This window comes from Squalius cephalus (genome assembly GCF_949319135.1).
Source record: "Squalius cephalus genome assembly, chromosome: 5".
NCBI lineage: Eukaryota > Metazoa > Chordata > Actinopteri > Cypriniformes > Leuciscidae > Squalius > Squalius cephalus.
In genome coordinates, this window is record NC_137126.1 from 17,853,347 (window position 1) to 17,879,892 (window position 26,546).

The window sequence follows — 26,546 nt, forward strand, 5'->3', positions numbered from 1 at the left end:
TCTCCCGCGGCCGTCAGTCTCGTCCTGCTCGCCACAGTAAACATGATGAATGAATGGCGACTGTAGAACGCAAAAGCCGAATCCCGGACATTTTGGACGATCTCTAAATCCCTCGCAAACTCATCACGTAGGCTAGCTTTAAACTGCGCACTCTTACCGGTAGGCGTGGCCTCCTGAGACAGCGAAGCAAGTGCATTCTGGGAGTTGTTGTCTTTCATCCACATAAGCCAAAAATACATTTTCTGGCTTTTCTCAGTCTAGAAAGCTCCAAATTAAAAAATTTCTTCACATTACTTCTACTTAAATGACCTATTTTAAATACACATTCATCTTCCCAGAGGTGAAGTATCTCTTTAAGCATGTTCCTTCATAGTACATTTGTATATGAATTAATGGAGAAAAGTTTGTTTTATGGTTCGCCTGTGTCTATTTTTCACATGGCCTGTGATGTTGCATGCGACAAACTCCTGCATTTTTCTATGTCGTAAATCATGTCTTATCTCACTGGCATGTCTTAAATTAAATGATGGATTAAATTATATCGAAGAGATGTGTGTTCATCTTTTGGGTGGAGTATCCCTTTAACTGTAAAATAGTTTAGCTGAACAACAGAATACAGACAGAAACATTTGTAATGTATATATATGTATATATGTAGGTATAATCTGATGGGTATGTTTCTGAGAAACTCACATGATGGTGTGATTTCTGTTGTATAAACATTAAGCCTTTACATCATAGCATAATCAGCCATGTGGGTAGGATCACACCAAATATGTGCTTGCAGAATATCAACAAAAGCTCTGCAGAACCTGAACTAATGTTGGTCAATGGTAAACACTGAATTCCACATTCCAAAATTCTTATGCTCACCAAGGCTGTATTTATTTAATAAAAATACACTAAAAACAGTAATATTGTGAAATATTATTACAATTTAAAATAATTGTTTTCTATTTTTATAAATGTAAAAATGTAATTTATTCCTGTGATGTCAAAGCTGAATTTTCAACATCCTTAGTGTCATATGATCCTTCAGAAATCATTCTAATATGCTGATTTGCTGCTAAAGAAACATTTATTATTATTATTATCATCATCAGTGTTTTTGCTGCTTAACATTTTTGTGGAAACAATGATACCATTCAAACATTTGTGGTAAGATTAAAACAAAAAAGAGTGAAATTAATACTTTTATTCATCAAGGATGCATTAAATTGATCAAAAGTGAAGACATTTCTAATGTTACAAACGATTTCTGTTTAATAAATGCTTTAATAAATGCAAATAAATGACATTTTCAAATATTCGGTCACTTAAGTTTAGATTCTAATTCTCACTTTTATTAAATAAATGCAGCCTTGGTGAGCATAAGAGACTTCTTTCAAAAACATAAACTAACTTGTTTCCAAACCTTTGACAGGCACTGTAGATATGTGTTTACTTATTTTTAATAGATGAAAATGACTTCACTAAGGAATGTAATGTTTCACTAAGGGATTTAATCTACAACATTTGTTATTTTTAAATGATCGTTTTTATTTATGGTAAAGATGGCTTATTTAGTATTTTTTTTGATTATAAATCTCTTTGTGCTGGAACAGATTGGAGGTGGTCATAATATTCACCCAGCGGTGTGCAAAGTAGCTGAGGGGGTCATCATTGAATCGAGGGAGCTTCGACTTCAGCCCTTCAATGAGTATCGCAAAAGATTCAATCTGAAACCCTATACGTCATTCTCAGAATTTACAGGTATGATTGTACTAACGCTTTTTTTAATGCTTCATTTACAATGAAAAGTACAAGGAAAGAATCATGGACAAATTATCATCATTAGTGCCTATAAAGAGCTTCTGTGGTTGCTTGAATGCTCAATAGATATATTATTTTTAAGAGGTCAGAATGTATTTGATTCATCATTCATTTTTAAGGGGTAATGAGAGAAATGAGGACAGGCTGAAAATTAAGGGTTACGTTTTGGATTATATACTTAATGTTCAAACAATGTTTGGCTGCTTGGACATCTGCCCACAACTGCACACAATATTTATGCAGTGTGTATTGGCTGTTAATGACTGAAATTATTGTTTTACAGGAGAGGAAGAAATGGCTAAAGAACTAGAGGAACTCTACGGTGATATCGATGCGCTGGAGTTCTACCCAGCTCTTCTTCTAGAGAAGACACGACCTGGTGCGATATTTGGCGAAAGCATGGTGGAAATGGGAGCCCCATTTTCCCTAAAAGGCCTGATGGGAAATCCCATTTGCTCCCCTGACTACTGGAAGCCCAGTACTTTTGGGGGGCAGACAGGCTTTGATATAGTAAACTCTGCTACTTTGAAGAGACTGGTATGCCTCAATACAAAATGGTGTCCTTATGTATCTTTCCATACTCCTCCATCAGATTATAAACAAGAGAGGACATCTCACGGTGAACTTTAGCATAGTGTACTTCTCGAATCTGTTTTAAGTCACAGACCACAATTTTGATCTTTAATAAGAAGCTTAATGATATGCTAATGAACTGTATGAACTAGTATTAAGAGTTATTAGAGAGTTGTTATTTGTTACAAGGTGACTGAAGAATAATTCTTCATAATATTACAATATAATGGGTAACACTTTACAACAAGGTTCATTAGTTAATATAATGAATGCTTTTGCAATATGAAATAATGTTCAGAAAGAACACACATGAGTATTTTATGGACTTAATTGACTCTTTGCTAAGTCCCGTCTTAAAAAAAAATTTATGAAGTGTTTATGGGAAGTTTGTCTGAGTTAGAAACAATAACTAAAGGGGTGGAGCTTAACAAAAGATCAGTTAGAGGGTTGACTTTGAGGTTGGTGATTATTGGCTCCATAGATTCAGTATTCTGGTAGGACTTTACAATTAGTTTCCATTTGTTAATATTAGTTAACATGAACTAACACTGAAAAATACTTATAAAGCATTTAATCTGAGGGGCCATTTTCAACTGAAAACTTTGTATGCATTTTGGCCGGACATTTACACGATAACAGCGTTTCGGGGGAAACGTTTTTTTAAGTGCAAGTTTTTGAAAACGCTACTGTTATCGTCTCCATGTAAACTACAAAAAATTACATGCGTGTTCACATAAATAATTACTGTAACAAATTTTCTGCTTATTGTCAGTTAATATTTGTTAATGCATAAACTAACTTTAACTAATGGAACCTTATTGTAAAGTGTTAAAGGCTATAGGCTTACATACACCCAGTGCAATGCAGCGCCAGGCACGACACAAATGTTTTTTTGCTAGTTTCAGCCTGAGGCAGTTATCATGTTCCCGTCCTGTGCCTTATTGTTTAAACAGCAAATGCATTTGCGCCCATTTGTGCGCCCATGCTCTGGTCTGAATATGAGGTGTGTTCAGGCGCATTGTTGTCGCGTTGCTATTTTGAGGCAACTGAAATAGACTGCGCCATCGACCAACTGAAACCTGGTCTAAAATCAATGGTGCAGTATTTTTTTGTTATTTAAAGGGCGCATTAGTAATATGCACCTATCGGCGGGTGCACAACGCTCATACACTCTGCTTCTTACAAACACACCAGCCCACAAACATGCCAAATATTAAAAAATAAAGGATTACAATGTAAAAGATTATTATTGTGTACATAAAGATATGGTGGAATCCGGCTTGCCCCGTAGACGCTTTAACCTTGCGCAAGAGCAGATCCGTTTGCTCTCTGGAGAAGCGTTCAGTCTTTCCGCTTGCAAATTCTGCCATGTAAATAGCGAATCCGCCATGGCACGAGCGCAACTGGCTTTTAAAGGGAATAGGAGATGAGACTCTGATTGGTTTATTGCACGTAAAGCCCAAAACACTCCCATTACCCATTAAGAGAATTGGGACAACCTTTTTAGACAATGCTTTCACGTTGGTAAACTAGCAAAAGTGGATTCGGACATGCCCTAAGTGCACTTGCGCCGTACGCTTTAGACCATGCGCTTAGATCGTTAAAATAGGGCCCTATGTGTTTCTTTACAAAGTGACATCACCAACTACTGGCCTGGCATTCAAAATACAGCGTTTTTAGTCTTTTTTTTTTTCTTTCGGATCAGTGTGGATGGGGATCATTTTGACAACTTTGTCGTCTGTACAAAGAAAAAACTTGTCAGTTTTTAGTATATCGTTGACGTGTAAACGTCCCCTTAGGTTTACAGGCACTCATGTTGCCAAACATCCATCCATCCATTTTCCAAACCACTCGTCTTATGTAGGGTCGGTGGAGTCTATACCAGGGAAACACCTTGGATGAATGGATGGCCAGTCCATCGCAGGCAAAATAAACGTTTTGCTTTTTTATTAATAGCTCTCAAAAAAAAAAAAAAAAAAAAAAAAGTATTTGACTCATAGTTTGTTCTGTTTAGTAAATTTACGGTCTAATGCACTGTTCAACTTGAAAAAGGTAATTTGGCATTGAACTTTGAATATGTGATTGGCCAGTTTTTTTTTTCAGTGTTTACTGTTGTATTAATTTCTCTTCCTTGATAGAAATGAATGTGACCTTATAATATTCCTGTCCTTCTAAGCAAAAGGAGAGCATTTGTAGCAATCTCATTATTATGAGATTTTTCTGCAATATGATTTTGTTTGTCAAAAATAACTTTATCTGTATGTCTGAAATGAATAAAACAGGAAATCTTCTATTTTACAAGTTTTTAAATTGTACATTTGAATGGCGAAATATTGCTTACCATTTCCACTAATCTTAATAAAAAAACAAATTGAGGCCATTAATACAGACAATAACATTTGCTCTATTCATTACACTCTTAACTGTTCTGAATAAAATTATATAGTTTAAATGGTATACAATAATACTTGTGTGTCTCAGCTTCCTATAATATGACTTGTGTGAGTTCAAGAAAGTCAACAAGAGACATAGTTGTATTATTTGGTAAATTTTACTTCTATATAAAAGAAAGTTACAACAGAAGTACAATATTCCCAATATTTTAAGATTAATGTTTAAGAATACAGGTCACAGCAATAACTAATGTTAAGGGTAGTTTAACCTTTGGCACGAGTAGAAATAACAGTCAAGTTGTTGCACAAATAAACCATTTTACAACTTTTAAGTTCCATGATCTCATTGCATTTACTCTCCATTAAAGTGGAGACCTTTTCCAACAATATTTTACACAATACCATGGTTAGGTTCGTAGAAGTAATTAAAAAAAATATTAACTGTTTGAAAAATTGCTGAATAGTATCTAATTTTCAGAAATACATTAACACATACATTTACATCCACATATTCTTGCAGTATTATAAATTCCTTGGCATATGAAAAAAGTGTCTATGAACCTGATGAATGATAAATGTTACCTGCAATTATTCCTTGTCTCTGAATATGCATACTTCCCTTCTACAAAAATACAAATATATACAACAAAAAGCTGAATGTGAAGTATATTTATCATACAGACCACAAAAGATTTCATGGTTGTTATTTGTATGTCATCCACAAATGTCAATTAAAAATTAATGATGGTAAATATTATTGTAACTATATATTGTTATATATAAATGAAAATGATTAAATATTCTTTGTTAATAAATTTAACATGAAGTGAAAAACTCCTTGAATATTTAAACTAGATTTTTACATTTATTCTTACCTTATTATTAAACATTTTCTGCTCTGCAACAATATCTGTTTGGAAGAAATGGTGGTTCATCTGATTGAAAAAAAGGAAATAGTAATAATAAAGCATTTTAAGCTAATTCACAAATATTGAGATGATCAATATAATTATAAATGTTTGCCAAAATAAATATTTGTAGTTATATCTCCCTGACCTAATGCCACTCTGTGATTTTGTAAGATACCATAACATATATAGTGATTTTTTAAAAATGGTTTAACATTTGTAATTTTACATTTGTGAACTTTATGGGTTTTGGATGTATGTATCGCCATATAATTTACAGATAATTATTCTTATTTTTTATTATGTACCACAAGTAATGTTACCAACATACCATCCAGTGATACCGGAAACATTGTCTCTGTATCTTTGTTTAATTTCTTTTCTTTTTTTTTTACTGTAAATTTAACAGTATTTTTATTCCAGTGCAGGACAGCAGATGTACAGTAGTATAAAAAGTAAAATCAGATTTAAATTTAGTACATAGTACTGTGAAAGTACGGAAATTCAGACACAGCCATTCTAACGCATGGCTCCATATGAGCTCAGACTCCCTAGGTGGCCTTTCATTAAACCAACATTATAAGAAATGGCAATCATTAAAAAAAGAGGGAGAAAAAGCAACAGCACCATCTTTAAACTAACTGACAGTAGCCCTATGAAGTGAGCGATTAAAAAATATTCAATATTTGTTAAACACACTTTACTTATTTACTGTGGCTAGCAGAGGGTGCAGATCGTTCATGGTCCAGCCTGGTGTTCACCTGCTGGCCCGGGGCTCCAAAAGCAGGGCATGGAGGAATGCCGGCTGCTGAGGGGGCCGAAGGGTAGAAGTGCACATCCACAGCCACAGAGGTCATGCCCAGAGACACGCAGTGGGACAGCATTAGGGGAGAGAAACCGTGGGAGATATTGATGCTGTGGCGCACAGGAGTTGAGGAGGGATCGGTGGTCTGGAGGGTCAGGGAAGACCGCAGACCCTCCTCCTGGGCAGGTGCTGGATTGGCTGGAGGAGGTGAGGGGGCGTCCTGACATGGTTCAAACTCTCTGCTCCTCCAGTCCTCCATACACTGGAGCTGAATGTCAGAATGTGGTGAGGGAGACACCTTCCCCTCCTCAAATATAGTCTCCAGCTAATTCATAATGGAAAAAAAGACACAATATTGTTAAAAAGAAAACAAGTAAGTGTTGCTTCTTCCTTTATATATGTGATTTAATGCTCAGATTGACTGTATGTTCTTTATGTTTGGAGTCTCAGAGATTACAATGCTTTATGAATAGGAATAATACTAGCAAGTTCAAAATCAATCTATTCATTTAACAGGAAATTAATACATTTTGAAGAATGTTCATGCTGCTTTGTTCCATACAATGAAAGTGAATGGTGACCAGGGGCTGATAAGCTCCAAAAAAAGACAAGGGTGCCATAAAATTCATCCATATGACACATGAGTTATATTCACAGTCTGTGTATAAATTATGATAATTATGACGAATTGACGAATGGGGATCGCTTGCGAGAGCCTATCTACTTCAAATGAAACTAAACGAGCCAATGCACATTGGCATGTGATAATTGCATCGCATCCTTGTTTTACCGCTGAGGAGCGGTTGTGACTTGGACGTCCAGCGGAAGCTCAGCAACTGTGGTGAGAGGACGTACGTCTCCATTCCTTCCTCTGGGAATGAGGGTTACCATACGTAACCGAGACGTTCCCCTTCGTCAGCTTCACTATGACGTACGTCATTGCTGACGAATGGGGATATCTACCAAAACGCCATGGCTGCTGGCCCTTCCAGCGCTCCGCTTGAACCTCCTGGTCTGACCACAGTGTTGGGCAGGAAGTAGGAGCTCTAAGCAGAGAAGGTTAGTCACTGCTGTTCCACAAGACCCACTCAGTGTGACTTATTGGATAACACTGGGAAAGCATGCCCTTGGGGAAGGGAACGCTGCGGAAGCCACATCCTACCCCGGAGGGAGGCACTGTGACGGTTACACATATGGACTAGCTAAGCAGGGTACAACATATGGCAGTCTCTGGGGTGGTTCCAGACTAGTTATAGGGGGGAAAGAACACCAGCAGAGACGACAGAGCGGGCTCGTCTGTGGAGGAGCTGATCGTGGAGGAATACACATATGGGGTTGCCGCAGAGACCGCTACATATGGACACCCAGCCTAACACAGGTTCCACAAAGCATACGAGTGTAGGTCTGGCGTCAGACGCTCCACAACGTCTGACTGCCGCAGGGGTGACAGAGGAACTCACAGGGATAGCCATTTCTAAGGAATACTACTGGAGCACTACATACGTATCTGGCCCATGGGGGCAGGAGTGGCGTTGCAAGCCGACACTAAGATCAGGTCTCTCACGTTACTGGCCACTGGGGACGAGTATACGGGAAGATACCGGCTCTACATGGAGGCTATAGAATCTAGCGAACGTGTTAGGTGTCGCCCAGTCTGCAGCTCTACATATATCTGTCAGCCAGCACCCAGGAGGAAGCAACACTTCTAGCTGAGTGTGCTCGCAACCTGGACGGGCAAGGCACGCCTTGGGCTTCGTAAGCCAAGGCGATGGCATCCACTATCCAGTGGGCCATCCTCTGCTTGGAGACAGCCTTTCCCTTATGCTGGCATCTGTAACAGACAAAGAGCTGATCTGAGGTCCTGAAGCTTTGCGTTCTGTCCACGTATAACCGCCAAGAGCGGACAGGACAGAGAAAAGCTAGGGCTGGGTCATCCTCCTCTGAAGGCAGCGCTTGCAGGTTCTCTACCTGGTCCCCAAAGGGAGTGGTAGGAACCTTGGGCACGTATTCGAGCCGGGGTCTCAGGACAACGTGAGAGTTGGCCGGCCCGAATTCTAGGCACGATTCGTCGACCGAAAATGCTTGCAGGTCCCCTACCCTCTTGATGGAAGCCAGAGCAATCAGGAGCACTGTCTTTATTGACAGGATCCTTAACTCAGCTGACTCAAATGGCTCAAAGGGAGGTCTCTGCAGTGCGCTGAGCACCAGAGACAGGTCCCAAGAGGGTATAGAGGAAGGGCGAGGCGGATTCAGTCTCCTCGCTCCCCTCAGGAACCTGACGATCAGGTCATGCTTTCCCAATGACTTACCTTCAACTGCATTGTGATGTGCGGCAATAGCGGCAACATACACTTTGAGGGTGGAGGGAGACAGCCTTCGTTCCAACCTATCTTGCAGGAAAGAAAGCACAGCTCTGATCGGACATCTTCGGGGTCTTCCCGGTGGGAAGAACAATGTTGTCATACATCAATTTACAGGTGGGAAAATGTCCTCACTGCCACATCCCTACTTTGTACTGACCTGGTCCTCCTCTCTAGGCTCCGGGTGAGTCTCCACAATAACTGGCAGGTCCTGGGTGGAATGGACACCCTCTTGCACATCATCTGATGGTGGCTCCATCATCATGGTGGATGGACTGCTTTCTGTTGGGACCGCTCTTGTCTCGGATATGTTGGGGCTTTGTTCAATAACAGCCACCAAATTATCATCCTCAAATGCTCTGAAATGTGTCATTATTAAAAATGTTACAAAAACTACTATTCAATTAAAGGGATAGTTCACGCAAAAATGAAAATTCGGTCATTAATTACTCACCCTCATGTCGTTCCAAACCCATAAGACATTTGTTCATCTTCTTAGCACAAATTAAGATCTTATTTATCATGCAACAACGTCTGCTCTCGTGACAACACAACATGCATGCGTTGTGGTTCTCTCGTGAAAGCACATTGGAGATTAATGTTTTGAAAATAAAATGGTAAGTTCCGTTTTTTTTTTTTTTGCGTAAAGCACTCACCTCGCTTCATAAAATTGAAGTAAAACCACTTAGATCACATGGATTACTTTTATGATGTCTTCAGTACCTTTCTGGGGGTTGAAAGTGGTAGTTGCATAGGCTGTCAATGAGGGACAGAAAGCTCTCAGATCTCATTAAAAAGATCTTCATTTGTGTTCTGAAGATGAATGAAAGTCTTACGGGTTTGGAACTTCATGAGGATGAGTAAATGATGGCAGAATTTTCATTTTAGGTCTAACCCTTTAATGCAACGTTGACAGGGACATTATACAATTAACAAATGCTCTCAACAAAACGAACTTGTTATCATATGTCCTTTCCATCGCAAGACGTTCCCCATGTCTGCAAGGCCCACCCATACACCTCAGAGCTATGAGAAGAAAAAAAAATTATATTACATTTTTTATGCATTTGAAAATCTCATTTAGGAACTCATCACAGCATTCATTATTCTATGCGAGAATAATAGGTATCAAGGTTTATTTTTATTATATTAAAATCTCACCTGCTCTCCCTGTAGGTATAGCTGCAGGATCATTTGTCTGAACCAGAGAATAAAAGGCCATGGCAATGAAAATGAATGCCAAGGAAACACCTACTCCAACCACAATGGGAATGTCATGTTTCTCAATCACAGGCAACCAAGTCTGAGATTTCTCCTTTTCTCTGAAGAAAAGAGGGTCATATGTTACTTACAAAATCACAAATCAAACAAAACGTGAAACAAAAGGGGATGACAAGCTGATTAATGAGGAAGCTCATTTGATAACCAACCTGTTATTATTGTCAGTGGTCCTCATAGGAGCCTGTGATGTGTTTTTCTTGAGTGATTCGACTAATTCTGTGTCATTTGTTACCGATGACTTCGTACCTCCAGACTGTTTAATGTTTTGACTCTTATTTTGATGCTGTTCCACAGGGGCTGAGGCAGTGAAGTTGTCCATATCCATTAAAGGTAAGCCTGGAGTCTGGGAAAAGCTCTGAATGTTTTTAATCTGAGAATATGAGTCTGCAGGCGATGGGCTGTTTGTGTTTGGATTCATTAATGGAGGTTTAGTGACCTGGTCCATTGGTTGGATATGTGGATCCTGAATAAAAGTCTCTTTGAGTTTGGGAGTTGGTGTAAGTTTGATGGGCACAGCAGTTGGATTTTGTGTTTGTATGGGTTCTTTAATGTTCTCATTACTTCCTATGCTAATGCCAGCTGGCTTCAGTGAAATAAATTCTGTAGTGTCTTGGGTAGATTCAAGATTCAAGTATGTTGGTGAGTCCTCCACAAAAGCATTTAACACTGTACCAAACACAAAGAATAAGAATGAGAAAAAAACAACCCAACACACCAAACAAACAAACAAACAAACAGAAAAAAACTCCTCTATGCCAGGGATTCTTAACTCTGGCCCTCGAGATCCACTTTCCTGCAGAGTTTAGCTCCACTGATCAAACTCACCAGCCTCTAGCCAGAGATGGTCTTATTATTGGGAGAAAAGAGGGTCTGTGGCTCTACCATTGGAAAAAGCGTAATGGCTAACTTGAATCACATACAGCCTTGACGTCATTGAATTTTGTTCAGAGTTGTGTGACAGTCAATCACTGTTTGTTGATACCATAGAAATGAATGACAAGTGCTGTGAAACTGAATCCTACCAGTCACACAATTGTCTGTGATTTCTCTTTTAAAACAGCATTTTTTTTTCGGTGTAAATCAATCCAAAAATAATGTTTAAGAGCAAACTTGTTGAAGCTGATGGGCTGTCGATTAATTAAATAAGCCGTTTTCCCACAAAAGCAGTTTATTCAGCGTAGTGAAGCCTCTCTTCCATTGACATCCATGAAAAAAAGGCCTCTGGTCGCCTTCCCTGCGTATCTTGGGGTGCTTCTCAATATCCCTCCTCGTTTCCTCCGTCCTCCATCCTATGACCCGGAAACCGATCGAGCTCAGCCATCTTGAAGGACATCTCAATTCTCTAATTGCACCATGAGGAGGCAAGGAATGAGGAGTGAGGAAGCTTCCAGTGGAGTTATGAGCGAGGATGCTCAGGTGTATCCTTTGCAGAAGTGTTTTATCAACTAAACGTGACACGTATAAATTATCCTCCCCCTTCACATCTGTCACAATAATTTGAATTTATACTTTACCTTTGCAGTTTAAATAAACCACACATCTCACATATCCCAACAGGGTATCTTTCTTTATTATTATTATTTATTATGAATTTCTTAAATAACCAAACTTCAACAACATAAGGGCAGATCCTTTGAGCGCTGCTGATGACGCTGTGAAGTGACGCTCAAGTGATCAAGTCTTCCAATGTAAAATAAAGCTTTCATTCGATTCCTCCGTCCTCCTTTTCTTTCCTGGCAGCCTTCTTTTGCATCCTACAGGGGGTGGAGCTGAGACATGAGGAACGGAAGCGAGGATGCACAAATAAGAATTGAGAAGCACCTACAGTGTTGCGTTTTTTTCTGGTTTTGCAGGCTTGCCTTCGAGTGGTTTTGCTCTGTCTTTCTAGTACGACCTGATTTGACCTTGATTATATTGTTCAGGTCTGTTTGATTAGGGTTGGAGCTAAACTGTGCAAGAAAGTGGACCTTGAGGGCCAGAGTTGAGAATCCCTGCTCTAAGGTATGTTAATATCCTTACAAGATATCTTTGTATAAACTTCAGTTGTCCGCTGAAGGGATTCTTTTATCTCTGTATTGTTCAGAATCTTTGAACCATAGAGAAAGGAATTAGTAAATAGTTCTTGTTCACTTTCTGGAACCTGGAAGGTTAGAGGAACAAACAAATTCAGACCCATAATTGTTACTAGATGCATTTGCTGCAAGGCATTATTCAATATTTGAAATGCACTTAACCATTGAAAATGGTGGAGAATGTTGATGGAAATGCCAAAGTACTCACAAAACAATCACAGAGTCACAGTTACACATGTTATGAGGCTAATGTCACAGATGGTACCAGAATGACTCTGCACACTGCATTACTCACAGTGGTTATAATCATTTTACTCAGTGCTTCTTTATCACGTGGGACATCAGAGTCAGCTTTAAGTTAGAGCATTAGAATGATTAGATCAAACTGAGATGCAAACAGGAAACTGATGTGTATTAATTGTAGGCATGAGAATCACTAATAGTCTAGTTCTCATGCATTTTACCCACCTGTTACAGTTATAATGGCACTTCTCACATCCTGGCCGACTCTGTTTTCTGCAGTGCAGTGGTACTCTCCTGAATCAGACCGGTGAATGTTTGAGATGACTAATGTCCCATTATCTGTAAAATGAAATGTTACGTTTTAAAAACAAGGGAAAACCTGCATCATATTAAACCACAGTCTGTTCCGTATGTAACAAACCATCAATGTGTATCTGTAGTGGGAGTGAGACTGGAGACTTTGGACCAGACAGCTGTGGTGAATTTCGTATCAAAGCGGTTCTAATCCAAGTGTATTTGACAGGAAAATCTCCCACGGCTCGACAAGGGAGACTAACAGGAGATCCCTCTGAGACAGTGAGTGATGCAACGAAGGAAACAATGACTGGTTTCACTGAAAAGAAATGCAAAGTTAGATAAGGGGTGAATTCCAATCGGAAGTGAGCCTCCCTATGCCCTACACACTCCGAAGGGCAGAGCACTTGAAGAGGAGACTTTGGAGGGAGCAGGGCACTCGCGTGTCATGATGTAGCCGTTTGGAATGCACTTGGTGAAGGGAGCAATGAAAGACAACGTAATTTCCTGGAATGTTACCGTGTCCATTAGTTGTTCTTACAAGAGGAATTTATTATTGCTGTTAATTTAATTGTTGCAAATAAATATACATTTCATAATGAAGTTTCTAAAATATGCTTTATATATGTGTGTGTTCCGTTTCTGCTCTCAACTTTAAAACTTGCCGTCTTTTGTGTGGACACTGTAAGCAGTCAACACTCTCTAACCTACTTACTGTTAAACTCATTTATTACCTATGAAACCTATTTAAACTTCATAGGAAATGTATGACGTGTGTAAAATATCACAAACAAAACAAAACAAATGATCAAATAACATGACAAATTCATGACAAATGAAAACTCGATCTCTCCCGCCATCTAGCTTTAAAATGAATAGCGAGGATTCCCCACCCTGGGTCACATGACCATAAATAAATAATAAAATTACTTTCATTGACCATTGAAGTGACCATCGCATACCCTTCATTAACGCACTCGTGGAAGAGCCCTTTATGAAGGGATTTAGGTGTTCACTTTTATTTGGAACGATCCCCTTCATGAAGTGCCCTTTCAAGGCAACTGTTTGGAATTTGGCCCAGTTGTCATTCTATTGAAGTAAAGACATCACAAACACCCTAACAAAAAAAGAACTAAGGTTGTATCATAATACAGTGACGTATTAGTTGATAATACCATGGAACAAAATGATTACCTTAATAATAATGTGTTTTCACATCCCCTTATCACAAAGAATACCATCGAACATGCCCAAATACATGTTAGTACTATGGTACTTTTTTAGTATACTTGTACTTTTTTGGCAAAGAAGATTTACCAGCAACTCGAAGAGTCATGGTTTTCTCATCGTGACCCAGTGTATTGGAGGCTGTGCATGTGTAATGTCCTTCATCATGCTTTCTCGCTGATGAAATGTAGAGAGTTGTGTTTCTTAACCTGGGAACAAAATGAATTCACAAGCACCACCCGGTAAACAAGAACCACAATTATAGTTAATAAACTCTTCCTGCAAAACTTACCCCATGATAATTTTGCCTCCAGTTTGGACAGACTGGCCTAGCTTTGACCACTTGATTGAAGGAGCAGGGTGTCCTAACACTTGGCAGTGAATCGTCACTTCAGCTCCTACAGGAGACGTTATCACCATTGGCCAGATAGTCACGGATGGAGGTTCTGAAATAAGGCCAGATTGACCACAGAAAAGAATATAATAATGAAACGAGCTTAGCAAACATAAAATGGAGATTTCAAAATTCACAAATTACTAGCCAAGGTTTTATGGGTTCGTGAAACACCGCTTTGGTTCATGATAGAACTACAGGTGTTTGAGGACATTATGTTAGAAATGTCCAGAAGCACCTGGTTTACTTGATTTATTTTATTGTTGAATTTCGTTTTATTATTTTATTTCTATAATGTGTATGTATGTGTTTTTCTTTTCTGTGAATGCACACATGTATTTCTCTTCTGTAAAGCACTAAACACTGTTTTTAAAAGTTGCTAATAAAGCTTACTAAATGCCAAATTAAATAAATAAATTTGATTAGGAATCATCATATACTTAAAAATTCATAAAAACGTTATATATACTGTATATATATACATACATACATACATATACAGTATATATTCTTTTTTTTTTTTTTTTTTTTACAACAAATCAATTTAAATTAATTTAAAAACATTTTATATTACATACAAAAATAGTAAAAAGTCATATTTATTTGGCAGGTATAAAAACAGTGCTACTTGGAATCTGTGCCTGCAGAAACCTGCAGATTTATACATAATTTAAATGTCCATTATTTATAAAATGCACACTTAGCCTTAGCTAATACTTAGCTGATTTTGCTATTCTTTCTGGTATCAAGAGGAGTTTAGTCCTCAGCTCCATTTACCAAATTTAAAAAGTATTATAAAAAAGTACTAAATGTCATTCTTCAGATTCTGTCTGGGCCTGATGGGTTTCAGTAGACATAAAAGCACTTCCTGGTTTATATATGCAGTGAAATGTTTATGATTACATAGTTCAGACTACACTTTTCTCGGATAACACCTCTTTAGTTACTTTCACATAGTTACTTCCACAAAGTCAAATAACTCCTTACCATGAACATCCAGGAAGATTTTTTTCGAGGTGAGAGCCCTTTTGAGAAGGGAATTAGATGCTCTGCAGAAATACAATCCACTGTCTGTCTCTTGTACACTGAAACACAGATACTCACAGTTAAAAAGATTTACATTTTACATGTTTTAACTTATTACAAGATTCAATTTACAGATAGGACATGCCTAATTAAAATATACACAAACATTACAGTTCAGCAAAAACAGAGTACATAAATCAAGGGTGTCCAATCCTGCTCCTGGAGGGACACTGAACTGAATGAACTGCAGCAAACAATCTACACAACTCACCTGTGGAAGAGCAGGTCTCCATTAGGATCAGCAGTATAATGAAGTCCTGGGTGGAGGAGTCTGTTGTTCTTAAACCAGGACACTTGTGCTTGAGGTCTGCTGTGAGGAGGCCTACAGGACAGAGTCGCAGATTCACCCTTCCTCACTGTTAGGTTGGCAGGTTCAAGCATAAAGGTCCAATCCATAACTGCGTGAGAAAGGATGAAAAGGTATGCTAAATAGAGGACAGGTGTGAGCAGCTACCACCTGGAACGAAAGTAGACTCATCCGAAAGGAAGTACCTGCAGGTAAGAGGTAGGCTGGTTGGGATTTCACTTTCTCCTTCTCATTGCGAGCTTCACAGAAATACAGCCCCTCATCTTCTGACAAAACTCTCCTAGGAAGAAGGTTTTCACACCTTTAATGCCTTCTATCATAAGTATTTAAATTCACCATGCAATCAAAATTGACCATTCTTATTTTTTATGGAATACTGCAGTATTTTTATAGGCAAAATGATTTATCCATGCACATCATTATTGTTTTTAATTGATGTCGCCTCATAATCTTTAATCAAAATAACTTCCTCTTCCTCTTGCAGCAACATCTCTTCTCTGATGACGTGTTTATTGGCGTGAGGGCGGGACGACCTGTCACTCACATGAGATCAACGATCTCGATCGACGATCAATGAGCAAACAACGATCAAACGGTCCAATCAATTCTCCATGGACAAAATCAAGTCCTGTCCTACATTTTTTCTGTTTTGAGAAGTCATTTTACTCGGATATATATGTCACAATAGGGAAGAAAAGACTAACTTCCATTTCTTGCCAATTTTAACAACAAAGGGTATTTTATAAATATTCATAGGCATATATTACTGATTTATTGATTAATGATCATATATTTCATTGAACTTTGTTTTATTAAAACTCTTTATTCTTGAAGAAATGTATATATTTTGTTGTTTTAATTTCACACTTATTGATTCATAATCTGCCATAGAAATATCTCACTTGAAAATCAGCAGTTGTCCATCCTTCTGCAGATCCCATCTAGATGAATTGGGTAATGGACGTCCATCCTTAAACCACTGCACTGTGGGAATGGGGAAGCCTTCAACAAAGCAGTGGAGTGCCGCTTCCTTTTCAACAGGTACAGTGACATTTTGTGGGCCCTCAATTATCTTTATGTCTACATTGAAACCTGTGCAATAAAAAAACAAAGACACTAAGTAATAAGAATGCCAGATTTGTATAATGCAAAATATATCAAAGTGCTATGTCTTACCATGCACTGTCAGAGTTGCTGCTTGACTCTCTTTGCTTATGTTCAGAAGAGGATTGTGGGTGATACAGATATATATTCCTTGGTCTGTTTTGGTGATGTTAGCCAAGTGCAAGGTGCCTGAAGTCTTCCTTTGACTCCCTCCTCCATACTGTCCCTAGTGGTAATATTTAGTATTTAGCAAAGAAATATTATTACACTTGTCATGGAGCCCTTTCCAGTTTCCCCTTTTGGCGACAAATCTTTGGATCTGGCTGCATAAAAACCAATCTCTCTCCACACATTTGTCGTGGTTGCACTTTCTTTGCAGAGTTTGTGTGCTAAATCATATAAATATTGAAGTTCTGCACAAGCTCTGAGAGATGGGCTTCAAAGTAATCAATTTGTGATTACTCAGCTGGCATTTGTGATTGTAAATATAATAAAAGTCACGTCCAAACCACACCCACGAACAGTTTTAATCAAACAGCAACGCTCTTTGACTTTCCAGGTTCTCATTGGTCAAGATGAGATCTTAACAGGAAATATATCACCAAACAATATATAATTTCGTAAAGGCTTATCATCTTTTAAAAGTAGTAAAACTAAAACCACCTTTAGTTGTAATTGATTGTAAGTTATTTTATTATAGCCATATTTGATGGCTATAATAAATGGCAAAGATGGCAAAGTGTTTTACCATAGTTCTGTAGCTACCTCAATCTGGTTTCCTTTGGTGAGAACTCTGCCATTTTTCAACCATGAAATCTGAGCAGGAGGAGAACTATCACCAGAGACACACTGAAGGAAAACATCTCGTCCCTCTTCAGTTCTCATGGACTGAGGGTGAAAGAACACATCTTCCAGGCCTACAAACAAACAAACACAAATTACAATCTATGACCATTTGTGGTGGACACCTTAGATGCATCATGTAAGTCTTGTGTGTAACCATTAACATAATTTCAATAATTAATATCATTTTATACTAATGCAAGATACATACATGCTTTGCTGATCATGACAGTGCTCTGAATCTGTTTGTTCCCTCTCTTTGCACTGCACGAATAGTTTCCAAAGTCTTCTTCTTTTAAGCGTGGAAAGAAAAGGGAGCCATTGGCCATTTGATGAATCCTGCTGTCCAGACCACCAGTGTCTCTCTCCCATTTCACTGGTGGAGGAGCCATTAGGCCAGAGTCAAACGCTGTGCAGTGCAGCATCAGAGAGCTATTTAAAATCCCAACGCCACCTTCTGGTAAGATTGAAAATACTAAACAAAAGATAAAAGTGTGCAAGGAAATAAATTAATATAAAAAGATGATGTTAATATAAAGAGAGTATAATATAAATATTTTTTAGAGATCTAAAGTAAACGTAATATGTTCTAAAAGCACTGTAAAACAGGAAACATGTGTTATTACCCTCAGAAGCCATTTCTACCTCCTGAGAAAAATGAGTGTTGCTGTTGTACCCTGATATAGTTGGTTCAATCATAATAAATTTGATTTGGGTAAAAACAATTAATTTAGATGCTAAATGTTTTCTGCCAGACAAAAAACAAAACAAAAAATACTAATAATAATAATAATAATAAACAATATATATATATATATATATATATATATATATATATATATATATATATATATATATATATATACAGTGAGGAAAATAAGTATTTGAACACCCTGCTATTTTGCAAGTTCTCCCACTTAGAAATCATGGAGGGGTCTGAAATTGTCATCGTAGGTGCATGTCCACTGTGAGAGACATAATCTAAAAAAAAAATCCAGAAATCACAATGTATGATTTTTTAACAATTTATTTGTATGATACAGCTGCAAATAAGTATTTGAACACCTGAGAAAATCAATGTTAATATTTGGTACAGTAGCCTTTGTTTGCAATTACAGAGGTCAAACGTTTCCTGTAGTTTTTCACCAGGTTTGCACACACTGCAGGAGGGATTTTGGCCCACTCCTCCACACAGATCTTCTCTAGATCAGTCAGGTTTCTGGGCTGTCGCTGAGAAACACGGAGTTTGAGCTCCCTCCAAAGATTCTCTATTGGGTTTAGGTCTGGAGACTGGCTAGGCCACGCCAGAACCTTGATATGCTTCTTACAGAGCCACTCCTTGGTTATCCTGGCTGTGTGCTTCGGGTCATTGTCATGTTGGAAGACCCAGCCTCGACCCATCTTCAATGCTCTGACTGAGGGAAGGAGGTTGTTCCCCAAAATCTCACAATACATGGCCCCGGTCATCCTCTCCTTAATACAGTGCAGTCGCCCTGTCCCATGTGCAGAAAAGCACCCCCAAAGCATGATGCTACCACCCCCATGCTTCACAGTAGGGATGGTGTTCTTGGGATGGTACTCATGGTTCTTGGCCCGGAGTGGGTAATCGGGAGAATCGGGAGATTCCCGGTGGGCCGCTTCACTTTTGGGCCGGTCGAGGAATTTTTTTTTTTTTTTTTTCACATTTCAATGTCACGTTAGTTACATTAGGCTACACACATTCCGCATTCTGACAGCGCAGCGCGCAGCCTCTGCATGGGTTGTACCATGAGGGAGTTCTCCCCTCCCCTCCTATAGAGTTGGTTGGGTCCATAGCCCGTCTTTTCCAAAACGTTTTCTCAGGTAGGCTACCGCGGCACCGCCGGCGCCTACCGATAGCTGGGCCAGCCCTACAATAACGGTACGCGTCAGGGAGGATGGATGGGAGGAAGAGGCCAGGAGGTATGGAAGCTTTGTTTCCGCCACAGAATAAAACATTTTAAAAGATAATTGTGACTTTTTATCTCACAATTGCGAGTTTACATCTCGCAATTCTGACTTTATTTCTCAGAATTGCGTGATATAAAGTCAGAATTGCGTGATATAAAGTCAGAATTGCGTGAAATAAAGTCAGAATTGCGTGATATAAAGTCAGAATTGCGTGAAATAAAGTCGCAATTGCGTGTTATAAAGGCAGAATTGCGAGATATAGAGTCAGAATTGCGTGATATAAAGTCGCAATTGTGTGTTATAAAGTAAAAATTGTGTGAAATAAAGTCACAATTGCTTCTTATAAAGTCAGAATTGCAAGATATAAAGTCAGAACTTCGTGAAATAAAGTCGCAATTGCTTATAAAGTCAGAACTGCAAGATATAGAGTCAGAATTGTGTGATATAAAGTCGCAATTGCATGTTATAAAGTCAGAATTGCGAAATATAAAGTCAGAATTGTGTGAAATAAAGTCACAATTGCTTAAAGTCTAAGTGAATTATTATTTAACCTTTAGGCTACATTATTTGTTAACCCATGGTATTAATACAAACTACACAATAGTACGAGCTGAACTGTTGCTTCATTTATCCAATTTAGAAAAAGTGCTAATTTGGAATTCCACCATGGAAAAAGTGGGCCGATCTTGGGCCTGAAACTCCCGGGCTGAAAAGTGGCCCCACTCCGGCCCTGCCTCAGTTAATCGGACGTTATTTATTTATTTATTTATTCATTTATTTATTAAAGATTTATTTTTGGCGTTTTATCGTAGATTAAAATCTATAAATCAAATGTTTTTATTGCATTTATGAAGGTTCAGCACCCAAGGCTAGCTATCGCTATTGCCTCAATGTACAGTGTCTTTGGGCGGATTGCTGAGGCAGATTGCCAACAACAGCCATTAGAATTGTTTGTGATTTTGACCTAAGGGTCCTCCTGACTACTCAGGTTTCACAGATTTAGGAGCTAGATTTAGCACTAAAATGCTTTGTGAAATACTCTTAGAGCAAAAATTTAGGAGTCCTAAAATTAGGACTGACATGCCCATTATTTTTAAGAGTTTCACCAAAATCTGCAAGTTAGGAGCTACTTTTAGCCTTAAGATGTTTTGTGAAAACGGGCCCAGGTTTATTGGCAAAATTTCGTCTGTAAGTCAGCTGTTTGCAATAGAAAATTAAATAAAAGTAATTGAAATAGCTCAACACAACAAATGTTTCAAGTGGTTTCCCCAAATTAAACTGAAAATTATTCAAGCCTCTAAACAGAATCCCTCACAACAGAACAAATCTGCAAAACAGGTGTTGTCTCAAGCACACCTGATGCAACTAATCAAGGGCCAGCAGCCATTTCACTGTAACAGTGTCTTTAATGTAACAAGCACTGTACTTCCGATGAGACGTTAAACCTAGGTCCTGACTCTCTGTGGTCATTAAAAATCCCATGGCACTTCTAGTAAAGAGTAGGGGTGTAACCGCGGTGTCCTGGCCAAATTCCATACATTGGCCCTTGCCAATCATGGCCTCCTAAAAATCCCCATTATCTAATTGGCTCGATCACTCTCTCTCTCCTATCCAACTATAGCTGGTATGTGGTGAGTGCACTGGCGCCGTTGTAGGCTGCCGTCACATCATCCAAGGGCTTCATTAGTTGCACCAGGTTTGCTTGAGCTAGAACACGTGAAATATCTGAACTGTCTAGGTTTGTTGGGTGTCACGTTTGACTGCATGTTAGAAATATTATCATCCTTCACAAACAAGGAACAGGATGCATAAAGATAGCGAATGCACTAAATGTTCCTAGAGACACTGTTGAAAGCATTGTTCGCAAGTTCAAAGTTAAAGGAACAGTGGTTACTCTACCTCAGGGGTGCCCAACCCTGCTCCTGCCGATCGACTGTCCTGCACAGTTTATCTCCAACCCTAATCAAACACACCTGAAGCAACCAATTAACGTCTTCAGGATCGCTTGAAAATTAAAGGCAGGTGTGTTTGATTAGGGTTGGAGATGAACTGTGCAGGACAGTCGATCGGCAAGAGCAGGGTTAGGCACCCCTGCTCTACCTGGACGGGGCAGAAAAAGGAAGCTATCAATGGCTGCATCCAGATTCCTGAGAAGGCAGGGTCAGAAAAACCCTCGAGTGACTGCAAAAGACCTGCAGCAAGACTTGGTGGCAACAGGCACTGAGGTTTCAGCTTGCACAGTAAGGCGCATATTAAATGCATGCCAGAACTCCAAGACATACACCAATACTGACCCAAAAGCACAAGAAAAGTCAGCTCCAATATGCTCAAAATCATATAAATAAGTCACAGAAGTTTTGGGATTATGTTCTGTGTAGCGATGAAACAAAACTGGAACTTTTCGGCCCTATGGATCAACAGTATGTCTGGAGGAAGAAGAATGAAGCATACGCTGAAAAGAACCCTCTACCTACAATTGAAAGCATGGTGGAGCTCGGTGATGCTCTGGGGCTGCTTTGCATCCTCTGGCACTGGAAACCTGCAGCATGTGGAAGGCAAGATGGATTCATTGAAGTATCAGGAAATCCTAGGAGAAATCCTAGGTTATGCCGTCAGTGAGGAAGCTGAAGCTTGGGCGTCATTGAACCTTCCAACAGGACAATGATCCCAAGCATACCTCAGATTTCAACAAGGCTTGGTTGCAGAAGAAGTCCTGTAAGACTCTACAGTGGCCATCAGTCACCTGACTTTCTGAAATTTCTGGTGTGATTTGAAGAAGGCGGTTGCAGCACACAAACCTAAGAATATTACTGAACTGGAGGCCATTGCTCATGAGGAATGGGTTAAGATTCCTCAGAAACGCTGCCAGAAGCTGGTGTCTGGTTATACATCTCGATTGCAGCAGGTCATAACAGCAAAAGGGTGTTATACTAAGTACTCAAGATGCTTGCAATGAAGGAGTTGAATAATTTTGAGACAGCAGAAGTCATTAAAAGTTGCATTTTCACTTCAATTTGGGGAAACCACTTGAAACATTTGTTGTGTTGAGCTAATTACTTTTGTTTGATTTGTTCATTGCAAAATAGTTGAAAGTCTGTACATTTTGCAAATAAACCTAATTTGCAATGGGGGTTGAATATTTTCGATTACAACTGTATAGAGGTTCCATTTGTGCCAAAAACAAGTTGAGTGCTTTGTGCTTAGTTTGTACTATACATTTTCCTTGTCTACAGTCATTGCCTAATTGTTCAGATAAATGTGTATATGTTTATATGTAGGCTATGTTCTCTGTTTATGTTGTATTGATCTGCTGTCTAAACTGTCATCTTTACTGTAATCTTGTTATCTTTATTGTTGTCTTGTTATGTCGTCCATACTGTTTAATCTTTTTTTTTTTCAACACGTAACCATTATAATCATCAGAGATGCATGCAAATACATGGTAATATGTAAGCTTTGTTTCCGAATTCCCTAAGAAAATATATGCTACTGTATGTAAACCCAGCTAGTATAATCACAATGAAAGCACCGAAACTGCAATATTTAACATATACTGCCCAGCCAAAAAGAAAAAAAAGGCTTTAAATAGGCAAATGATTAAGAGTCTATGATTGGATCGTTATTGCAGTGATTATTATGTTTCTAACATGTTTAATGTTTGGAAACAATACTTCTAAACCTAATTGATGGAGAGGGATACACACTCCATCGATTAGGGTTAGAAGAACTGCCCAACTTTTTGACGCTCTCAACGTTTTCTTCTGTCCACTGTCAATCCCACAATGCACCACGCAAGCGTGAAGCTCAACTTCCATAGGAATGAATTGGAAATGCTTCCTCTGCTCCGCGCCAGTGGGCACACGCCGAAAGAACAACAGAAGACAACGACAGTAAGGACAACAGAGAAAGACGACAGTAAGGACAACAGAGAAAGATGACAGTAAGGACAACAGAGAAAGATGACAGTAAGGACAACAGAGAAAGACGACAGTAAGGATGACTGTAAAGACGACAGAACTACAGTAAGGAGACAGAGAAAGACGACATAAACAGAGAACATACACATCAACATACTAATTTATCTGAACTAAAAAAAAATTATAAATTGGACCTATACAACTGTAAACTGTAGACAAGGACAAATGTATAAACCACAAAGCAGTCAACTATTTTTTGCCACAAATGGAACATCATAGTATAAAACATTATAATGCTTTCTTGAATTATGCATAAAATGCATTTGCACATAGTGAAAATATTTTTTGCATTTTTCTAATTTAATAATTTTTTACAACAAACTGAGTAAAAAGAAAATTGTAAATATTCACTATGCATCACTTTGTGAAGATGTTTCTGAAAATCTTAAACCACTCTGTTTATTTACAGGTTTAAATTAGATTATTAATCCTGTATTTTTACTGTTTAGGCTTGTGGACCCTACTTTATGTCTTAGTTAGAATATAGTACTAAAAACACAATGTATGCATCATGTTATCTGTAGTATAAATCATTTTATATTGCATTAGTGTTTGCAGAGTAATACCCAGGTATTCTAGATATTCAGTGTATCTTTCACCACATTAAATCTCATTTCAAATGGGCGTCACTTTGAGGAAGCAGGGGTAGCTTGAAGTCCACCGTTGCTAGGCTACATGTGGAGCAAGCACAATGTTTTGCCAAGCCTTTTGTCAAATTATGCAAGCGTATAAAAGATTTGCATGGCACGCATGCATTTTTATGGGTCTGTTCAGCAGAATAAAATCACATAAAATCACTTGCATCCAAAATTCTACACAGGTTATACTCACTTAATTCAGACACAGCAGGATTAATCCTGACAGAAGAGGACAGAAGGAGGAGCATCTGAAGTGAACTCCATACAGGACGAGACATGCTAGCCCTCTTCATCTGTGCCTTTCAAACGAAGATAATGGTCCATAGCATCATTCCTCATCTGACCAAATGCATTCATGCACTGCAAGACAAACAAAGTTATCATATTAATGCAGGATTCAACATAACTGTTGCATTTCATAATCATTATTGACTAGATTTACAGATTCAAATTTCAAAACATACATACTTGTGCTGTGCCTCATTTATTGGTGTGAACGTGTCTCCAAAGAACGAATGCAAATCACTAAGTCTCTCAGAGTACAGCAGCACCCCTCTCTCTCTCTCTCTCTCTCTCTCTCTCTCTCTCTCTCTCTCTCTCTCTCACTGCATATTCCTATTTTGGTTGTGTTTCATTACCACTATTATCATCACAGCCAGCCTTTGTATACTACAGACCTCTTTACTCTCTTCAATAGACTGAGCACTTTACACCACACAGCAGCAAAACCCTCCATTTACTGATCGTAACATGAAAAGAGCAAAAGCGCTTTGTACTTAGAGGATCAGTTAGAAAGCTTGTAAGGAAAGGTTTGTACCTGAGCACATAAGCTTTCATTGCTACTGTGTCCATGTAGGGCGGTCTTGGTTTTATGCCTCCCTAATATGGCCAGTGCATGGCAAAAATGAGTGATACAATGATGCTGTAAATAATGCTTATATTTCTCTACAGACATTAGAGTCCTCGGTGTATGAATGTGTTTCATGAAGATATCCATAGTTAGATTTTTTATATAGGATTGTTCTATATTCTATACAGTATTTAATGCAATTACTTCCGAAGTAACTGAACTAAATTACAGAAAAAATTAAGAGTATACCGTACTTTACTTTTCAATGAGAAAGTAATTCAGTTACAGTAATTAATTACTTAGTAATGTGTTATACCCAACAATGGTACATAACAAGTTATGTTTGGACAGGCTTTTGATGTTTAATGTTATTTATATGTCTGTGTGGTGTTTTTGATATGCTGTAAGACAAACCATGTACAAATACACAAGTCAACAGAACCATCGTTGAGTATTTTCTCCTGAAAACTGCAGTTTACCAAAGACAGTCGCAAAAACGCGGTTTGAAATCGCAGTGTTTCTGAGTGGATCTCTGAGCTGGTGTGAGTGCGTGGAGGCGGGGCTCATTTATTTGCATATTCATATAACCGCGTATACTAAATTAGGGTTTAAAGTCACATTCAAGTACATTTAAGGCATGAACACATTTTTTTTTTCAAGGAAAAAACTTTTAAATATGATATTTTGGTGATCAAAGAAGAGTTTTAAGGGACAAAATTATTGACTATAGGGGGACTTTAAGATTAGCAGATTCAAGCATAATTTTCCATTCCATATAGTTGTTCAGAGCCAGTTCAAAAATGTCTTTGATCAAAAACAGATGATTGAAGAGAAAATCAAAAGAAATGGTGAACAAATGTTTCTAGTGATCATATAATCATTTTTAGAGTTGCTGTTGGCATGTTTTAGGCTATTTCATGCCTCAGTGTATGATTTTTTATTTTATTTTTATTAGAAAATTAAGAAACAAATGGCACTGTGTGCCAGTATTATGTTTGTTATTGCTTAATATTTTGTGCTGTGCATCTGAGTTATTTTTTAATGTGCTTTACATGTCAAGTCAAGTCAAGTCATCTTCATTTATATAGCACTTTTAACAATGTAGATTGTTCCAAAGCGGCTTTACAGAGATACAAGGATAGTTTAAAGTAACAGAGATTGTTTTGGCTTTATAGCAGTTCGTGAATAAAGTTATTTTCCAGCTAAAGTTAATTTGACTGAAATTGTCATTGAGATCCTCTTTCTCTGACTACATAATAATGTTATTATTGCAATTCATTTTATTGTTACATTTCACATTTTAGACTGTCCAGTCTATTATGATAGAGTACCATGTTGGGAGAGCAGCTGAGTACTCAGACAGAAATCCCATGAATAAGTGCTTCAGCCTTATGACTCATCTGGCATTGGCCATAGACAGCAGGTGGGTGAGCTAATGGGATCTAATGCC

General features: G+C 38.3%; 2 protein-coding genes across 4 annotated transcripts in view; one reads left to right on the forward strand and one right to left on the reverse strand.

The window, feature by feature from the left end:
• Positions 1-3,439, forward strand: part of ptgs1 (prostaglandin-endoperoxide synthase 1) — a 29,307-nt gene extending 25,868 nt beyond the window's left edge. For both annotated transcript variants that reach the window (XM_079870595.1, XM_079870596.1), the window contains 2 exons: positions 1,605-1,752; positions 2,096-3,439. In XM_079870595.1, the coding sequence (XP_079726721.1) occupies positions 1,605-1,752; positions 2,096-2,442 (495 nt within the window). In that variant the 3' untranslated portion in view covers positions 2,443-3,439. The remainder of the gene's footprint in view (positions 1-1,604; positions 1,753-2,095) is intronic.
• A 342-nt stretch (positions 3,440-3,781) lies between these two features.
• LOC307158204 (titin) lies at positions 3,782-24,737 on the reverse strand. Of its 2 annotated transcripts, XM_079870583.1 has the most exons (20): positions 24,715-24,737; positions 24,440-24,606; positions 17,914-18,177; positions 17,625-17,776; positions 16,932-17,085; positions 16,658-16,847; positions 15,941-16,035; positions 15,660-15,846; positions 15,350-15,447; positions 14,261-14,414; positions 14,059-14,177; positions 12,869-13,060; positions 12,673-12,786; positions 12,500-12,555; positions 12,152-12,272; positions 10,282-10,798; positions 10,013-10,173; positions 9,808-9,877; positions 9,012-9,210; positions 3,782-6,816 (listed from the first exon to the last, which is right to left on the reverse strand). In XM_079870583.1, the coding sequence occupies exons 2-20, from the start codon at positions 24,537-24,539 to the stop codon at positions 6,391-6,393; spliced, it is 3,369 nt and encodes a 1,122-aa protein (XP_079726709.1). In that variant the 5' UTR covers positions 24,540-24,606; positions 24,715-24,737; the 3' UTR covers positions 3,782-6,390. The 2 variants fall into 2 exon arrangements, with proteins under 2 accessions (XP_079726709.1, XP_079726708.1); XM_079870582.1 differs by lacking the exon at positions 24,715-24,737 and having other exon boundaries at positions 24,440-24,614.
• Positions 24,738-26,546: the final 1,809 nt, after the last annotated feature.